At 35.3% G+C, this 19110-nt stretch overlaps 1 protein-coding gene across 1 annotated transcript in view; it reads right to left on the reverse strand.

Annotated features, from left to right (window-relative positions):
- NAMPT (nicotinamide phosphoribosyltransferase) overlaps window positions 1-19110 on the reverse strand; it is a 37015-nt gene that overhangs the window by 7262 nt on the left and 10643 nt on the right. The window contains exons 2-7 of the mRNA XM_031026881.2: window positions 13423-13579; window positions 11869-11972; window positions 9637-9765; window positions 6478-6636; window positions 5589-5725; window positions 399-624 (exon numbers count right to left, since the gene is read on the reverse strand). Of these exons, the coding sequence (XP_030882741.1) occupies window positions 399-624; window positions 5589-5725; window positions 6478-6636; window positions 9637-9765; window positions 11869-11972; window positions 13423-13579 (912 nt within the window). The remainder of the gene's footprint in view (window positions 1-398; window positions 625-5588; window positions 5726-6477; window positions 6637-9636; window positions 9766-11868; window positions 11973-13422; window positions 13580-19110) is intronic.

A 19110-nucleotide genomic window follows, 5' to 3' on the forward strand; every position in this document is an offset into this window, starting at 1 on the left:
AGGATCAACAGCATCTCCAAAGAATCACTATCTAAGAAGTATTTTCGAATTCTTTTTAATTCCACGTCACCTTGCGTGTATTTCTTTTGCACTAAAAACTTCAAAGGTATAGCGATGAATTGTGGTAAAGAAAACAAACCACAAACTTGGTAACCAAATCACAGGATTAATGTTACTAATTAATTTTCAAGGTAAGTAGAAAATATCTGTTCAATGTTATTATCTATTTGACAACATATAAATAACCCAGAACTTTGTATCCTTGGACAAATTTATTACACCCCTGGGCTACAATTCTAAAACAGATAGTTCTGAAAAGGCATGTGCACAAATTAAAATAGTACTGATATAGCTCATCTACAGGCATTTTAATAATCAAGTTATGTGTTAAAATTTACCTTTAATACAGTGTCCAGAGGATTTCCAGAATCAGGTCTGATTATCAGCGGTGCCTCTTTACTTCTTGACAGTATTAGATGTCTTAGGTCTTCACCCCATATTTTTTCACATGCGTTGTAAATGTCATAGCTATCGCTGACCACAGATACAGGCACTGATGAAAATTGTGTTACTATATGTTCAAAAGCATCTTTTTCACGGTCTTTCCCCCAAGCTGTTATGGTACTAGAAAACAAAATGAAAACAGATTTACTTAGGTAGACACATCTATTGCTGAATCATCTCTCATGTACCATACTTACACCATCAACAGCGCAAAGGTGAGTGATTTAGCTTAATGAATACACATCATAAGGTTCATTGACTATTTGGGCCATGACACCCCCTGGCTGAAAATAACTATAGTTATTTTAACTTAAAGTCATAGTCACCCAATTTTTTTTGTATTCCTGAACCTACTCATTTTAAATCAGTTCACTAGGGGCGCCTGGCTGGCTCAGGCAGTAGAGCATGTGACTCTTGATCCCAGGGTTGTGAGTTCGAGCCCCATGTTGGGTGTAGAGTTTACTTAAAAAAATCAAATCAAATCAGTTAACTAAAAAAGGCACCTGCTGAATGCACTCTGTACATTATGGCAAGATGTCAGAAAGAATGAACACCTATTCCTATTTTGCTAGGCAATGCAAGCACTTGGCTCCCTTCTGTGAATTTTCAAAACCATATACCAATAATAGCAGGGACATATATTTGTCTTTTTGAACTTTAAAAATCTTATACTTAAAGGCAATTACTTAGGCAATTATTTGTACTGTACTATATATACATATAGTCAACTAACCCTTTACTGGTTATATTTTCAAATGGCCAATATGAGGCAGTCATTTATTTCATCTATAGAGTATCCACGACTAATTAATACATGCCCAGGGACTGTAAGGATTTTAATACTTAGTTTGGGCAAAACATAATTAAGATGGGAAATAAAATGTGAGAGTATGTATTAGGCAAAAACTGCTATAGTGATTTTTAAAATGTCCTCAATAATGATTCTTCTTATTGAATAGATTAATAATATGTAACAAGTACTTCTTGGATAATAAATATAAGTCAAACAATTTAATAATGAATTTGAAAACTGTTACCAATTCCTCATGCCAAGCAATTTTTCCTTCTCCCTAATTTTCCAGTCTTCATCTCTACCACTTCCGTTTTTCTAGTAAAATAATGGGAAGACAACCCATTCATTTATTGTCTAACCCATGTAGGTACAAATTTATCTCACAACTATTTAAAGATTTTATGTACTTGACAGCGAGAGAGGGAACACAAGCAGGGGGAGAGGGAGAAGCAGGCTTCCCGCAGAGCAGGGAGCCCGATGGAGGGCTTGATCCCAGAACCCCCGGATCATGACCTGAGCTGAAGGCAGACGCTTAACAACTGAGCCCCCCAAGCGCCCCTCAAAACTGTTTAAAGAGTCATACTAATCTATGATTGAAACTGTCATTTCGTTACAGGTTTTGTTTCTTCCCCCTAAAGGACTGGAGTAAACTATTTTCCCATGCTGTCAATGATATGCTGGTGCTAACAGAGCATGGACACTTCAGGGTTATAAAGACTTAGCTATCCAGAGACTCCTTTTATCTGAAATGGAGAGACAGCATGTCTAGTCCCATACAACTCATTCTGGAGTGAACGCTCTTCCTGACAATTTCAGAGGCTGCCAGTAGCTCTGAAGCCAGCTCCCTACTTCACACCAGCATCTGCAGGCTAAAGGGAAAATTAAGACATGGATGAAGAGCAGCCCCTTCTTCCCATCAAGAACCACTATTGTCCTCTTTAGAAGGATGGAGGGAATTGAGCTCAAAGAATACCAACACTAGAGAGCTTTGCAATGTAAGCATGAACTCATACAGGTAAAGCTCGTCGCCTACACAGGGATGTTTTCCCAGCGCTGGATCAATACAGCCACCTAACTCTGCTCTTTGTATCACCGACCACACTTCATTGTTCATTTTTAGTCTTTTACTTGTTTTCTCTTTGGTACTTGAACTTCCCTGAAGCTTGCTTTCTCATGACTTCAGTGACCTCTCCCCCATTTTTATTTATTTTTTTCCGATTTCTGTGGTTTTCTCTTTAGTCTCCCTCAGAGGCTGTGTTCTTCTTCACTCTAACCATAGGCTCTGACCCAGTGCATGCTTTCCTCCATCCACCTCCCTTTGTGAAAAACACTCAAAATCCCCTTGTGGTAAGGGTTTCCAAAATCTATACCTTAGAGTCCAGGTTTTTCTTCTGGACTTGTCAGGTAGGAAGATGATTATCTTTATTATATCGATCACTGTGGAGACATTTCCTACAGCACCCTCTACATAATCCATTTGTAACACCTATTTTTCTGATAATAGTATTAGGTATATGGAGCTCATAAATATTTGTTCAATGAATTCTACTAATGCCATATTCCAATTTCCAGCATCAAATCAAATCATCTTTCCAAAGTTTGAAGGAAAGATTATATAATAGCATGTTTTTTTTTCCTCCTCAATGTTCTGTTGATTTATTTTTGTTTTACTTATATAGTTTAACAAGGCAGTTTTACATAAGCTCAAAAAAGTAGCATTTTCTTAACCACATGATGTACAATTTTAAATTGGGTTCCGCATTAAAGAGACTAATACCTCTCTTAAATTTCTTGGTCAACCAAACTCTCCCCACATCTTTGGGTTCAGTGGGGTTTTTTAAAAAATGTGTTATCACTGGCTATAAGAAAGCATGGCTTTGCTTTTGCACATTCTCAGAAAAAGTAAATCAGGAATATGAAAACCATTATATGAATAGGGCAAAATAAGAATCTAAGTTTGTGAACTGGTAGTACATTGGGAAGAAAACAGAAAAGTCCTGTTAAAACAAATGACAACAGCATATGTTTAAGTCCAGATTTGTATATTAAAATATTTATAACAATAATGGCAATGCTCTTTTAGAGTTCTCTTATCTTGAAGTTATTTAGATGTTAGCTCATTTATCCTTAATGACCTTCTGATGTTGGAGACCTGGAATTTTAGCTCCTCCTTTTGGCTGGATGGACAAACTGCTCAAGGCCACCTAGATTGTCAGCGTAGGATTCATTGGGTCACTCAGATTTCCCAACTTTCAGTCCAAAGCTCCTTTCACTATACCATGCTATTGTTTAAAAGACTTTTCTATTTAAGAACATCTGAAATATTCTTATATATTAGAGCCAAATTTACAAGTGTAGCAAGTATTATGAGACTTTAAAATGGATTTCACTCTGTTTTAACATGAACACACTAAGAAAATATATCTTTATTCTCAGATTTATAGTATCATACTCGTGATGTTACTACTATGAAAACAAAACCATCAGTGAAGAGTCTAATATACGGATACTACTTTTTTTTTTTTTTAAGATTTATTTACTTATTAGAGAGCATGAATGGGGGGAGGAGCAGAGGGAGAGGGACAAGCAGACTTCCTGCTGAGCGTGGAACCTGACGCAGGGCTCCATCCCAGGACCCTGAGATCATAACCTGAGCCAAAATGAAGAGCCTGCTGCTCAACGCACTGAGCCATCCAGGTGCCCGCAGATACTATTTAAGTTTTTAGAAGATGGACATACATCTAAGTCCAAAATAAAAATACTGTAATGCTAGAACCTTCATTTGTTGATGACATGTCTTGACTGTGAGAGTATTCAACAGGGCCCTACTGATACAGCAATGCCCATGAATGTTTGCGGAATCTACCCTCTACCAGCCCCAACATAATCATCAGGTTTTAGCAATTTCATCTCCCAAGCCACTGCCCATGTTTAGCCACTTCTTTCCATTCACTGACCCACTGGGTTCTGCATCTTGTCATCTCTCCAAACTGTTGCAACAGCTTCCTATTCAGCCTCCTAACTTCTTGTTTCTGTCAATTTATAGGATATCCTGCTATCAAAACAATCTTCCTAAAATATTTCTCTGATGACAAAGCTCCTTATGCTCAAAACGTCAATGCTCACTCTCATTGGAAAAAGTAATTAGATTAACCTAGCATGATGTGCAGTTAACATTCAATGTCAAATGAATTTGAGGGCCTTTACTAACCTGTCTTGGGTCTACCCCTATGTTCCCAACAAAAGCTCCATTATGTTTCAGCCCGTATCCCCTAAACAAACACATTCGCTCTCCTCTTTCACTCCTGCTCTCTCAGGACAATGCTTGACCTGTGGTAGGCATGCAATAAAGATTATGTCTGCCATTAAATTTTGCTATTTATTCAAGAAGTGATGATTTCACATAACCATCTCTACAAAAAGTTTTCTTGATCCTGCCAGTGAGGTAACATCTTTCCTTTCCTTCCCTTGTACAACTAGAGCACTTTAACTTCTTTACAAGTACTTCATCAACAGAGCAGAATGTTGCTAGTTTATTATTTTTATACTGAAGACAGGGTCCATTTCTTGTACCTTTCTATCCCTTATAGCACCCAGTAGATTGCCTTGGATAAAACCTCAGCTTTATTCTAAAACTCACTGCTGGTTTTAGCACGCTGCGATACCCAACTATGAGTAGAACTTAATAAACTTCCCCAAACTGATTACAGTAAATAATTTTGGTTATTAAGAACCAGAAACTATAAAAGCTCCACTGACTTTGAATGAAGTTAAATGCAGGAGCAGAGCAGTTGCACTCAAGATGGTAACTGCCTTCTCATTTAACTTGAGCTGGCTTAGCCAGAGCCGATAAGGAAGCTTTCATCAGAGGGCCTTGCTCTTCTACAATAGAGGGTACTGGGTCCAGGTGACAACTTGCAGGGCATGCAGAAAGCAGGAAAGTGACCAAGTTTTACAGGGAGTGCTCCTAGATTTAACAAATAAAACATACCTGCATGTGGCAACAGAGCAGTTCTTAAAAGTTCTTAAAATAAAACTTACATGGCAATGAAAGTGTCAAAAGAAACTTCTTCAACAGTTTTTATTAGGATGGTTCCAAGTTCTCTCTCTGATACTAATCTTTAATACCTACTATAAATACTGAATTTGTATTGCTTACATTTGTGAAGATTTACTGTAGTTCCTGGCTTGTAATTAAGCAAAACATCACTGAATCACCAATACAAGAGTGAAAAAAGTCATTTTAGAAAACAAATGTTTAGATAATAGGAGGATGAAAACAGAATTGTACCTGTGTTCTGCTGCTGGAATAGAATAGCCTGGAACAGGATCTTTCGTTCCATAGTATTTTTTAACAAAAGCAATTCCTGCTACTGTATCTGTTCCTTTGAAGTTAACCAAATGAGCAGACGCTCCTATGCCAGCAGTCTGGAAAATAAACCACAAACCAAAATCCAACAAAAGAAAAAGACCCATGCTTTGAGGTATAAAGTGTATCTCTCAAAGGAATTGTCTTCAACTATTCTTTTCATTTTTTTTAAAGATTTCATTTATTTGACAGAGACACAAGAGAGGGAACAAAAGCAGGGGGAGTGGGAGAAGGAGAAGCAGGCTGCCTGCGGAGCAGGGAGCCCGATGCGGGGCTCGATCCCAGGACCCTGGGATCATTGACCTGAGCCGAAGGCAGACACTCAACGACTGAGCCACCCAGGCGCCCCGTCTTCAGCTATTCTTGGAGAGATATTTAACTATTATCAGAGATAACACGTCCTATGACAAAGATCCAGTTTTCCTAAATATTTAAGGAGTCAACTGTTACCTCCTGCAAGAGACCTACTGAATAGTGACCCACCCCCATTTCCCACCAGCCTCTTTTCCCTTACTCTGCCTTGTGCCTTTTTGTAGAACATTATCTGACACCTGCTAAATTTATTATAATATATAACATTATATGTCTGTCCATCCATCCAATATATAAAGAACAGGGACATTTGCCATGTACTCTGAACAGAGGCTAACACAGAGTAGGTACTTAATATATATATTGACCGAATGTCTGGAATTTTAAAATGTAGCCTACTCAGAACCAAGATCAGTATCAGTAACTTCCCCCAAATTTATAATGGTAATCTAACCAACAAACCACATTCTATTAAATGAAGTTCATTTCAGTTTCTTACCTCTTGGGAAGAAACTCCTCTGTAGCCAAAATCATGTAACTTGTATTCCAGACCATCTAAGTTACCAGATGTCTCCAGCAAATATTTGGCCAATATTTTCTTCTGCTCTCTAGAATTTGTGGCCACTGTGATTGGATACCAGGACTGAACAAGAATAGTCTGTAGTGATAAAATTAGTCACAATTATTAGAATATAAACTATTGAGTTCTTTCTGAGGAAAATCCCTGCTTTCTCTGGAGGGACGTCCTAGACCTCCATAATACCAGAAATACCAGTTAAGACATTTGAACTGTATAGCAAGATGCCCATCTTGTGCATTCCAGATATAGTGAATAGCTTAGCTCTCAAATCAGCAACACAAAGGATAAGCACAGCAGGACCTTAATAGTAGAGAACATGAAATTACCTAGTTTCTATCCAAAGCGCCAACGAAGCAAATAATATTTAGAAAGACTATGTGATAAAGGACCAATTTTTTTTAAATTTTCAATCTGTCATGGACAAATAGTTTTATAAAATACACTCACACTTAGGTGTTGAGGCAATTACCATGAAAGTTTCTAAATAAGTTTGGTTATCCTCAATTTCTGTATTTAACATGGACCTGCATCAAATAGTTTATGGACCAGCATGGGAATACACTTTGAATAGTATGGGTATCATTTACTTCTCTACATAGTCTTGGATCTAATTTTTCCTTAGATCTATGGTGACTACCAGTAGGTTCTTTAGTTCGGAGATGCTTTCACTTAGCACTAGAGAATTCTATTCACTGAGTTATGCTTTACGTCCTTGGCTTTTATCAAGTCATTTTAAGAAAGCTACATGAAACATTTCTGCATATGCTGTAAAGCTGTGAGGTCACTGTCTATTTTATAATTCTTTTTAACAGCAAAAAGGTTTGGTTTTGCGTTTTGTTTGGAAGAGATGGTTACGTTTAGCCCAATGTGTTCATTCCTCAGCCCCTTTGTAAGTCTGAGACATCTTTGCAGAACACTTGGGCTCTTCTAAACATGTTCTGAAATCTGATTTGAGAACTAAGGTTTCTTCTAGCACCAATATTGATATTGATAAAGCAATTCAGTATTTTTAGTGGGTTTTAAAATACAGTGCATGGTGAATAGCAAAGAATATTAGCAATAACTCTGAACATACACTGGGAAGGTCATTGGAAGGAATACTATTTAGTGGCTTTTTAAAATGTTTTAAATCAAGGATTGCCTGAACAACATCTTTATAAGTAACACGTTTGTTGGATTTGGTATCAGACTTCATTTACAAGGTGGTAAACTTGGGTTGGGGATTGATAAGATTGGGATAAACCTCCTCTTACCCTTGCAACAGAAACCCACAAAGGATGCAAAGTTACTATGAAGAAGCCTCTTCTGGAGACTTGGTATTTAGAGTAAACACAGTTTTTTATAAAACAAAGGATCTATAATAGAAACCATAATAGGGATTGTGTCAGACCATAAACTGTTGTGGCTTAGATAAAAATAGCTAGCAAGGATTGAAATTATTTAAGGTAATATATATTAATAAAATAGAAAACAAATTTGATGGAAGTTCTGTTTCACGTTCTAAGCAAATAAAAACAAGGAACTACGTAATGTTTTTTCCCTTCAAAAGCGAACAGTCTCATGCTGGATTTTACATTTAGTCATTTTTAAATTAAAAATGGTATTTATTTGCTAACAAACTACTGCTCTAAGATGTCTATATTAACATTTTTAACTTCATGGTTTTTTAGTGAAATACACCAAAATAATAATGATTATTACAACAGGGTTTTTTTGTTGTTATTGTTGTTTTTAAAGGCTAGTGTTTTTTGTTTTTTGTTTTTTCACTTTCTGAAGAAGATAAAAACATACATGAAGCAAGGTGAGCTGGGAATTAGACCTCTATGTCCATAAATATCTGCTTTATGGAAGTTCAATTAGACACAAGGGACAAGTACTTACTGACTAAACCCTCAATCAGAAAATTAAAAAAAAAGTGAAAAAGGTTACCCACAGATGATGATTTTCAAAATAAGATTTATCTATTTGGGATCTTTTGGCATTGAAGGTAAAAGGATAGATGGATAACTCTTCCTCTTGTGTTTTTGTAATATCATCCTCTTAAAATCTAGTATTTCCCAGTACAAAGCAGTAAACTATTTTAAGTCTTTATTTTGGGTAACTGGACATTTTTTCTGGGCCTATTAGCCTACCATAAGTTGATGTCCCATAAAGAGTCTAATTAAGAGAGTTTTAAATTTTCTGTCAACTTAGACAATGTATTTCAAACACATTCTTAGACCCCTTAATTCTTCTAAATTTTCCAGTCCTTATAAATAACCTCAAATGTATGATTTTATAATATAACAACAAATTAGTTTAACCAATAAACTACTAAAATAATGAATTAGTTCTAAGCACTGGGTAAACACCTCTCAGATAGTAGGGTGGTATTTCTGTAGTCACTTTCTAGGGTATTTCCTTTAGTAGAGAAAATCTAAATTAAGCCGTTGAGAAGCTAAGTAGATTATTAATGTCAAAACTATGAGCATATGAAAACAGGACTGCTTAGGTACAGATGAATGGAAAACAAAGAGCCTTGCAGTATAAACTCAGAGTCTCTAGTGTATCCTCCTTTTTGGGCTTAGAAATTAAACAAAAAGATCAGCAAGTCTTGAGTATTGTTTAGATGACAAATATCAGGTGGTAAAGCGTAGGCTCTAGGCTGATTAGATAATGAAGAAAGCTGTTATTAAAAATCTGAACACAATTCCTTTAGTATAATTAGAACAGAATATCCACAAAAAATCTTAAGTTACTAAAAATAAACCTGTGCCACTTTTCTCAGTTTTCTCTATGATAATATACACTTAGGATTGCAACAAACAAGATGGAGGCCAACAGAGCTTTAACAGTAATAGTTCTTAATAATTTCACTTAGATAAAGTCTCAGAACATTATATTTCACTGGAGGGAACCTTAAAGATTATTTAATCCAACTGTTACTTTATAAATGAGAAAACTGAGGCCTGGAAAAGTTTAGTAAATTGTAGGAGATTATACAGCTTTATTAGTAGCAATTTTAAAACTAGAATCCCAGTTGAATGGTTTTTACACCTTGAGTTGATGTTAAATAGTAATTAAAATAAAACAATTCACCTCAATCCAATTTGTAAGCCAGTAACACTCTGGATCTGTGTTTTCCACTGTGAAGAGAACATTTCCTCGGGGAATGACACAGCCCTCAGGAACAGCTTTTATTTCTATTGGAAGATGCCCATCATATTTCTGGTAACAGACAATAATGAATTTATTCATTCAACAGATGATATGCAGTTACTTGTTTTAATAAGGTTCTTTATATTTTACAGAAGCTAATCTTACTATCATAGAAACTGCAATTGTACATGTTACTGTATTGCTAGAATATCCTTATTCTCTTGAAATAAAATTAGCTAAAATGATTAACAGTTTAGGCACTGATACTAATTTTTAAATTTTATGTTATCAGAGTACTTCTGATAAGAACATTTCTCACTAGAAGATAATCTCAAAGTCATCTAAAGAAAAAAGTTGTTTTTTCCCATTTTTTCAAAAAAAGTTTATTCCAACATATTCCAAGAACACCATCTTTCTTTTCAGTAGTCATTTTCATAAAAGAAAAGCTAAAGGCTAAAAGACAAAATAAGGGACTGCTATTAGCAACAAACAAAATAACAACAAACAAAAAAGAAAAGAGAAGGCGCCTGGGTGGTTCAGTTGGCTAAGTGTCTGCCTTCGGCTCAGGTCCTGGGATTGAGCCCCACATCCGACTCCCTGCTCAGCGGGGAGCCTGCTTCTCCCTCTCCTCCCTGCTTGTGCTCTCTCTCGCTATCTGTCTCTCGCTCTCAAATAAATAAATCTTAAAAAAGAAAAAGAAAAAAAAAAGAAGAGAGAGAGAGATCCCTGCCAGTAGAAGAATCTTAAATAGGTTTTCTCTTTATTCTGGTAGTTAACCAAAACCACTTTAGGAATAGATAGACCAATCATTAAGTGTACTTTCTAAAGCTTTGGCAATCAATATCCAAGTGCAACAGTTCTCTCCAAAATTAGCCTGAAACATATTCGCTACAGAGTATGTTTTCGGACATTTAATTATGCCTCTCTTCTTTTAAAGGTAAAAGCTGTGGCTAAATGTTGGCTAGGAAGGCAAATTATTTCAGAAATCCTAGTAGTTTTAATGTGATTTGGGACAGATAACTAAATAAAAGAAAAATCTGTTTAATGAGAAGCACTGGAAGGCCTCATGATAGAGCAGAAAGAATTACTGCCTTAGAAATCCTAGCATGGACTCAAAAATACTGACTTGGACTCTGGGCAAGTCATTTAACATCTCTAGGTCTCAGACTATTCTTAAAACAGGGTTAGATAAGACTAGATTAGATCCCTAAAATTCTCTGAACATAAAATCAAAAGATTTATCACCCTGGCTACTGGGAATTATATTAATAAGCTTAACACCTATCTATTACTTTTCTCTTCCCAACAAACCAAATGGGGTTAAATGCAGGAGTTAGCCAACAGATTTTACTGATCTTACTTAAGATACAGGGAAAGTATAGCACAGAGTGCTTACTTGACTTCTTCAAAGACCCTTAAGTAAAAAATAGTAAAACTCAGTATTACAATATAGGCCTGAAAGTTAAAGTATTTCTAATTACTTTGTGTTTGATAGTCTACAGTGGAAAAGACATTTGTTTTTAAGACATAAATGAACACTTGACATGGCAAGATGCCAAAAGATCCAATTCCCAATCTATCTTTGTAGTAAAGACCACCACCAGAGGACATTCAACTCTCATAACTCAATTCCCAGGTCTTTGGATGCTCAAAAGTTTAAGTAATCGATCCAAACATGCTAGGTATGAATATTACAGGACTTAAGTAATCGATCAGGACAACAAAGAATAAAAATTGACTTTATGGATCAACATGGAACCATTCCAATGATTCAGTCAGGGAAATTTCCTAGAATTAATGCATAATGATAGACTCACTGCATCTATTCCCTTAAATGATCTATAGCCAAGAAAAAAACCTAAATTTTAAAACTGCCAAATAACCATGACCTTTCTTATAGTACACTTTCAAAGAAAAGATTAAATCTCCTTTCTGAAAAATGCTAGTGATTTAAATAATTCATTTATATTATAACCAATTATTGAGACTTGCTATAGAAAAAATTTAAATGTCACCCTTAACTTTTCACAAGAATATCTAAAATAGCCATTATATTCGGGTCACAGACAGAAAAATAAGTCATAAGTATAGTCTTCTATTCAAATTCCTTTTAAGAAATTTTGAACTAAAAGCAAAACCAAAGTTGAGCAAAATGTGAAAACCATTTTTTACCTCAAGAATATAGTTCCATCCCTTTTCATTAAAGACATCATCCTGGAAATGCTCTCTATACACCTCTTTGGCTTCCTGGATCTTCTCTTTGGTCACTACTTTACCTGAAAAAACAGATTTCTCCTGTTTACATTATTCTAAAGGCATTCTATAAATTGCTGAGTTGCTGTAGGATTAATCTTTCTAGATATTTCACCATTCTATGGATAAAAAACCAAGAACTGAGAAGTTAAATGATCACCCAGAGTCAACAGCACAGCCAGAAAAGGAATTTGCCCTTCTGCTCACTCACCCTAAGCATATAAGTTCTTATTTGAAAAGGAGATGTACAGAAGAAATTATTATTTTTTAAATCACAGTAATAAGTTAACTTCTAAGTTGGTATTTTTTCTATCACTATTAATATATATACTCTTCAAATTTGATATAGATAATTTTCCAGGTGAACCTTTTTACTTTATTTATAAAGGGTGTCTTCAGGGCTGATAATCCAATAATTTACACAAGGACTAAGTTTTTGCTTCTCAAATATACTTTTAGTTATCTTTAGCTGTAAAATGAGGATAACAGTAGAGCACCTACTTACAGGATGACTGTGAGGACTAAGTGAGTTAAGACATATACTTAGCATAATGCTGGTCTATAATAGGCAATTCATAAATTTTAGCTATAATTATAAATAATATTTTATAAAGTCTTTAAGCTGTAGAACTGAAGTATGACATCAATCTTTAGTAACTTTCTCTATATAAGGTCACTAGTAAACTCATTTAAAATATCTTGGGAAGTCTTACTGCAAAATACTTTGGATACTCAAGTAGGTTTTCAATGGTATAACATATCTGAACTGTCTGATCTTAAAACTGCCAAGATTATGGAAAAAGGTTATTATCTGTGTAAAATTCAACTTAATCTGTCTTCATTTGAGATTTTTATTTGAAAAGGCTTCAGAGATGAAATTTTCCAAAATGTATAAAAAACCTTTGTGAACTGTTTTCGCCCCAGAAATACTATTATAAAACAAACTAGACATGGACTTTCAAATACAAAAGCACAGAAATTATTTTGGTTTTTTTTTCCATTTTAAAATGCATTTGAGACTAAGGCCACAGTGTCAGGCAGTTCTGAAAAATAGGGTTTTAAGATAAAACAGATTACGACAAAAATATTCTAATTCCTACCATAATTCAAAATGAATTCCCAGATGAATAATGAATCCTTTACTGTGAATGACTTAAATCTATTAACATACCAGATTATCCTCAGAAAATTACTGACTTTTCTAAACTTATTCCCAAACTTATTAGTTTCAGAAAATCTTTCTCATATTTAGAACAATAAGCACATACACCAAATTGTAAGATTTAATGCATTCAAATTAACAGATTTTTTACAATTCCAAAATAACCCCTAAAATAGGCAAAGTAGTTAAGTACATATCAAAATTAAACTATTGAAGGAGTTATTTCAAATCATAGAATATAACAATATAGGAGAAAAATTATGAAGTGTTACATAAAAGCAGCGTTTTAAACGTACTAGGAAAAATAATACCTTTTAAGTACTTATTAAGAATGTACTGCAACCCATAAAATACTGTTTCCTCGTATTTCACCTTCTTTATCTTGGAGTTTTCGGTCTTCTTTTCACGGCATTCAAAGTAGGAATAAACTTTGCTTGTATTGGGTGGGTACTGTTTATAGTGAGTAACCTAAGGAAAGAGAAATACTTGAGTTAGAGAACATTAGAACAATATAAATCATGACAGAAAGGGCTTGAAATTATCTAAAACCAGAGAAACTACACTTCTTATCTGCTATTGATCAGCTTCTTTTCCTAGTTGTAAAGAATAAGCATCATACTTATTAGGATACTTTTTTAATAGTTCAGTATTTTAATTTCAAAACCACAGGTGAGTATTAAATTTTATAAACAAATAAACTGAACTTAAGGAAGTATGAAGCCTCTAAGGGGATGGACGGACACTTGAAATCAAAGTTTGAAGACAGGTATCTCATTTGGTCTTGGGGAATGGTCTTCCTTCAGGGAAAGAGATGTAGCTGCCTGGCGGGGGGGTGGGGGGGCATACCCATGATATAAAAAATGAACTGGAAGCAGAATTTGGTACTGTTACTACCCAACTGTGCTATGTTTGATAAGTCAATAGTCAACGACTTCCCATGACTCTACTGCATCTATATAGCGAGGTACTGAGAATGATTCCTTCCAGTCTTCATAGTAATACTATGAAAACCTGGATGAATGCAGCAGGAGCAGTAAAAAAAATAAAATCCTGTTTTATATTACTTTTTCTCAAATTTCCTCTGAATTGGGAAATAAATGCCTGTCCAATGCAACATCAAATCCCTAGGAGTTTAAAAACATGAAGAAATATTATTTCTCTTCCATGAATTTGGATTAGAGTTACTGTTGAAAGTTAATACGTCTTTGTTTTAAGAAAAAAGTGAGTTCATTTTAATTTGAATTTTCTTATATTTTAATGTGGTTAAAACATTTTACCAATAGAAAGTAAGTGGAAGAATAATACGTATATGTTCTGTTGAAACAGTAGGAATGAAAATGCCTTAAGGCTTAAGGTAGAGGGCGGTCAAGCAGGTGATGGTGGAATGATCGCTGCAGAACAAGTTCCATGGATGACCACTGTGAACATGAACCATTCTTCCTGTTTAGCTCTGATCCTAAGTTTAGAGAAACCAATGCTTTTCTTGTTTGGATGCACAATCTTAAAGTAAAACTTGGCTTTAACCTAAAAAATCTTTGTAGCTTAGCACAAAAATTCTAAAATAAATATACTCTATATAGAGAGCAAAAAAAAAAAAAAACAAAAAACCACAAATGTTTAATAAATCTTTCTTCTCCAAAAGAAGCAACTTGTAACTCTATGAAAACAGCACCCTTATGCTGCTTGAAGGCAACCTGCGAGAAGAATCTGAAACCTAGGGGTAGGCACCAGGGGTTGGTTTGGGTTTTTTGTTTTTTAGGTTAGAACCTAGGGACTGACACTGCTGGAAGCTGAAGCAGTAGCTCAGTAAAATAGTTAAAACCCAGAGCAGTTAAATCTATGAACCAATTCACCAAAATGCAAAGACAACATAAGTATATATATGAATGATACCCCAGTAATAAATCACTACTATTTCAGCTACTTAAGAAATGATTAGAAAAAGGTAACACCACCTAAAAATATATGCAAGATGTATATAAAAATGAAAATGTCCAGTTTACAATCTAAATAACTCCAACTCCTTTAGTGGGAATAAGTAGTGAGGTAGAAGAAAAGTCAACTACGATGAAGTAAAATAAAGGTCTGGATCACATTATGCAAGTTTACAGAAGTCATATTCATAGCTGTGACTCTCAGTAGTTTGACCTTTTTGCAGTTCATATACTTAAGGGTGTATCTTTATAAATTTACTTTTTCTATGTCAAATTTAAAAGTATGAGAAGGCAAATCAATTATTTTCATCTTCTGAGTAGACCAACCAGTCAAATGCTGAATGGAAATGTTCCTAAACTATTTAACTCCACTTTGGTCTAAAAGTATACTAAAACTTTCGATCATACAAATACAGTTCCAGTTCTGGACAATGACTGAATGTATTTATAATTTTAAAGCTTTACTTCTGCCATATTCTTTAATTATATACTTAAAACCTTTGCATAAATATTCAGAATGCCTCCTCTAAAAACAAATGTCATTAAAAACACAAAAGTGTCTAGGCTGCTTAATTAGAAATGAAGTGTGACTTCTAAAATCTTCTTTGGAGAACTTTCAAGAACTGTTCTAGAATTTAGCTGAAGAAGCTAATTTTCAGGCAATTAACCACCTACCAATGAACACCCAATATATTTAAAGAATCAAATAGTATGTTTGGATCTATTTTACACTGGCTTATACCATTGTTTTAATGGGAAAAAATTTTTAAACAGAGCTTTTTAGTAAATACTATTCTAAGAATACAGCCAATAGAAGATTTGTAATGGTTCCAGTTTTGCTAGGTTTACTACCCTCTTCATTTTGCTTTCTGCTGAACCACTTGGAACCTTCACTAGAAAATGAGATAATACAGCAGAAAATCAAATTAATAAATTGTTATTTTGAAAATAGTTTATTCACAAATATATACTCTATGTCCGCTATGTATCAGGCACTGTTTCAGGTACTGAGGATGGGAAAATAAATGGACTAAGGTGGTTTTTATTCTCAAAGGGCTAATGAGGGTTGGAAGGTCAGAGAATAACATATAAATCAACAAAATAATTTCAGATCTAGATGTAGGTTTGAAAAATTAAAAGAAAATGAAGGGCTGGGAGGGGGCCTAATAGACTGCTGTAAAGAGGGGACCAGGAAGGCTTCTCTGAGACGGTGACATGTGACAGGACCTAAACTACAAGGAGGTAGGAAATACATTGATTTAAGGGACAGAACACAACGCCAGTGTGGATGGTGCTTGGAGAGTGGGGAGGAGGAGGAGGAAGAGGGAGTACATGGTAAGGTCACAGAGAGATGCAGGGATAAGATCGTGTAAAGGCTTGTATGTTACCACATGGAGCTTGAATATTACATCAAGTGCAATAGGAAGCCCTTAGTATGTTTTAAGTTGGCATGAATATGATCTGATTCATATTTTATGAGGATCAGCTTGACAGTGAGGTCAAGAATGGATTACAGGGTGACCAAAGAGGAAGCAGGACCATCAGGTAAGAGGCTAAAGACTAGCTTAGGTGATAGAAGTGGCTCATTTGGAGGTAAAGGAGAATTAGGCTAATAGATTATATCTGGGGGATAAAAAGGGAGGAAACAAAAGGGTTTCCTACATTTTTGGCTTGAGCAACTGGGTGAATAATGGTGCCATTTACTGAGATGGGGAAGGCTGTGGAAGGAATGGATTGGGAAATCAAGAGCTCAGTTTTAAGTATGTCAAGTAATACAAAGTTTCATAGTATTCAAAATTAAACTGAACTACAAAAAGGGAGCTATTAAATCATGTTGGGTTTTTTTAGCGTTACTTTTGACTTCTATCAATAGAGAAAATGGTTCTATAATAAATTTAACATTATTTATAAGATGAAAATAACTAACTTCTCATAATATCCTCAGCAAACTTTACCTCTAAAAATGTTTCCTCAACTAGCATGATTTTTCCTACAGCTAATAGAGCACTAGCAGTATACACATACATGTGTGGTAAAGAACACTGGCACACCAGAAAAATTAGCTCTTTTAACAGAAGTTATTTTCGGGCGCCTGGGTGGCTCAGTCGGTTGAGCGGCTGCCTTCGGCTCAGGTCGTGATCCTGGAGTCCCTGGATCGAGTCCCGCATCGGGCTCCCTGCTCGGTGAGGAGCCTGCTTCTCCCTCTAACCCTTCCCCCTCCCATGTACTCGCTCTCTCTCTCATTCTCGCTCTCTCAAATAAATCTTTAAAAAAAAAAAAAACAGAAGTTATTTTCACAGTCATGTGATTGATTTACTTCATGAAAAGCTAAAAATTATAATCAATCCCTAGGCTACTAAATATCCTTGTCCCAAGTATGACATTTAAAGAGAAGTATCAGGGATGCCTGGGTGGCTCAGTCGGTTAAGCATCCAACTCTTGATTTCAGCTCAGGTCGTAGTCTCAGGGTCGTGAGACTGGGCCCTGCGTCGGGCTCGGTGCTGGGCATCAGGCCTGCTTAAAAGTCTCTCTCTCTCTTTCCCTTTCCCTCTGCTCCTCCTCCCCCCTAAAAATAATTAAAAAATGAAGAGAAATATAAGAAGTATTTAAGTTGCAAAGAATCTTTCTGTGAGAGCAAACTCTAAGTTTTTCCTGAGCCTCTCCAGGTTTCCCATAAAGTTGATGTTTTTTCAAGAGCTTTCCTCTCACAATGGGATCACAAGACAAAGGCAACTACTACTAACCTACTTTATCAGTTATAATTTTAACAGCTAAGAAATGATCGTAAGCCTACATTTTAACAATATCATGTGTATATAAGAACACATGGGAAAATATATATAATGTCACAAATAAGTTATATTATCTATATAAATTATAAGGGCACTCAGAAGAGGATCCACTCAGCCTTACAATGGCTAAGACCTTCTGCCTTGTCAATGCTAATGTGCTAGAAATAGAAAAAAAAACTGATTCTTTCTTTTCAACATTATTTAAGATTTCTCAAGCCTTAGAAATACTTCTATTGCCACAGAAAATAATTTTTTGCTATTTGGCTTTTGAAGCAATAACAACTTCAAAAGTATGGCTAAAAGATTTTTGGATTATACTTTGGGGAAAAGAGGAAATTGTCAAATCAGCTATAATCATACTGCCCCTTCCCCTAAACCTCCTAGCACAGAGTTCCTGATAATTTGTACTTTTTTTGGCCACACCATTGAGAAAGATGTAGTCAGCTGACAAAGAGGACACCAGCTTCTGGTTATCTTTGTTTTGCAAAATATTATATAATTACTACTGACCTAAATTAATCTTCCTATGAAGTGTATTCATGATTTACATATAGTATTTTATTTGTTGCCTGAAGTTTTCCTATAATTTATAATATAAAACTCACTGGAAAATTGCATCATACGAATGTACAGGTAATCTCTGACGTACAAACTGCAACAGTACTCCACTCTTCACAAGGCTCAGGCTGCCATGAGAGAGTCACCGTGACATTTAACTTAAGTGTTTGTTCAGAAGTAATGAAAAAGAAGCAACTATGAAAAATAGGAACAGCTCAGACACTGGGTAACTAAAGTTCCAGCCAGGACTAACTTGCCAGTAAGATCTGTCCCCAACTCTTTTTCCAAAAAGCCCAAATCTTTAAAGTCTGTTAATCTGCCATTAGTGAGGCAGCAAAATCTTTTAAAAAAAAAGCTACCTTGGGGCGCCTGGGTGGTTCAGTCCTTAAGTGTCTGCCTTCGGCTCAGGTCATGATCCCAGAGTCTTGGGATCAAGCCCCACATCGGGCTCCCTGCTCAGTGGGAAGCCTGCTTCTCCCTCTCCTGCTCCCCCTGCTTGTGTTCCCTCTCTCTCTGTGTCTCTGTCAAATAAATAAATAAAATCTTAAAAAAATAAATAAATAAAATAAAAAAAGCTACCTTGGATGCCAAATCACCATACATAAATTATACAATCTTCTGTAACTTCTCTAAAACCAACTTTCACCCATCCTGGATTTTTTTTTTTTTTTTTAAGATTTTATTTATTTATTTGACAGAGAGACACAGCGAGAGA

Source organism: Leptonychotes weddellii, chromosome 12 (assembly GCF_054177405.1).
Source record: "Leptonychotes weddellii isolate Sample4059 chromosome 12, ASM5417740v2, whole genome shotgun sequence".
NCBI classification, from domain to species: Eukaryota; Metazoa; Chordata; class Mammalia; order Carnivora; family Phocidae; genus Leptonychotes; species Leptonychotes weddellii.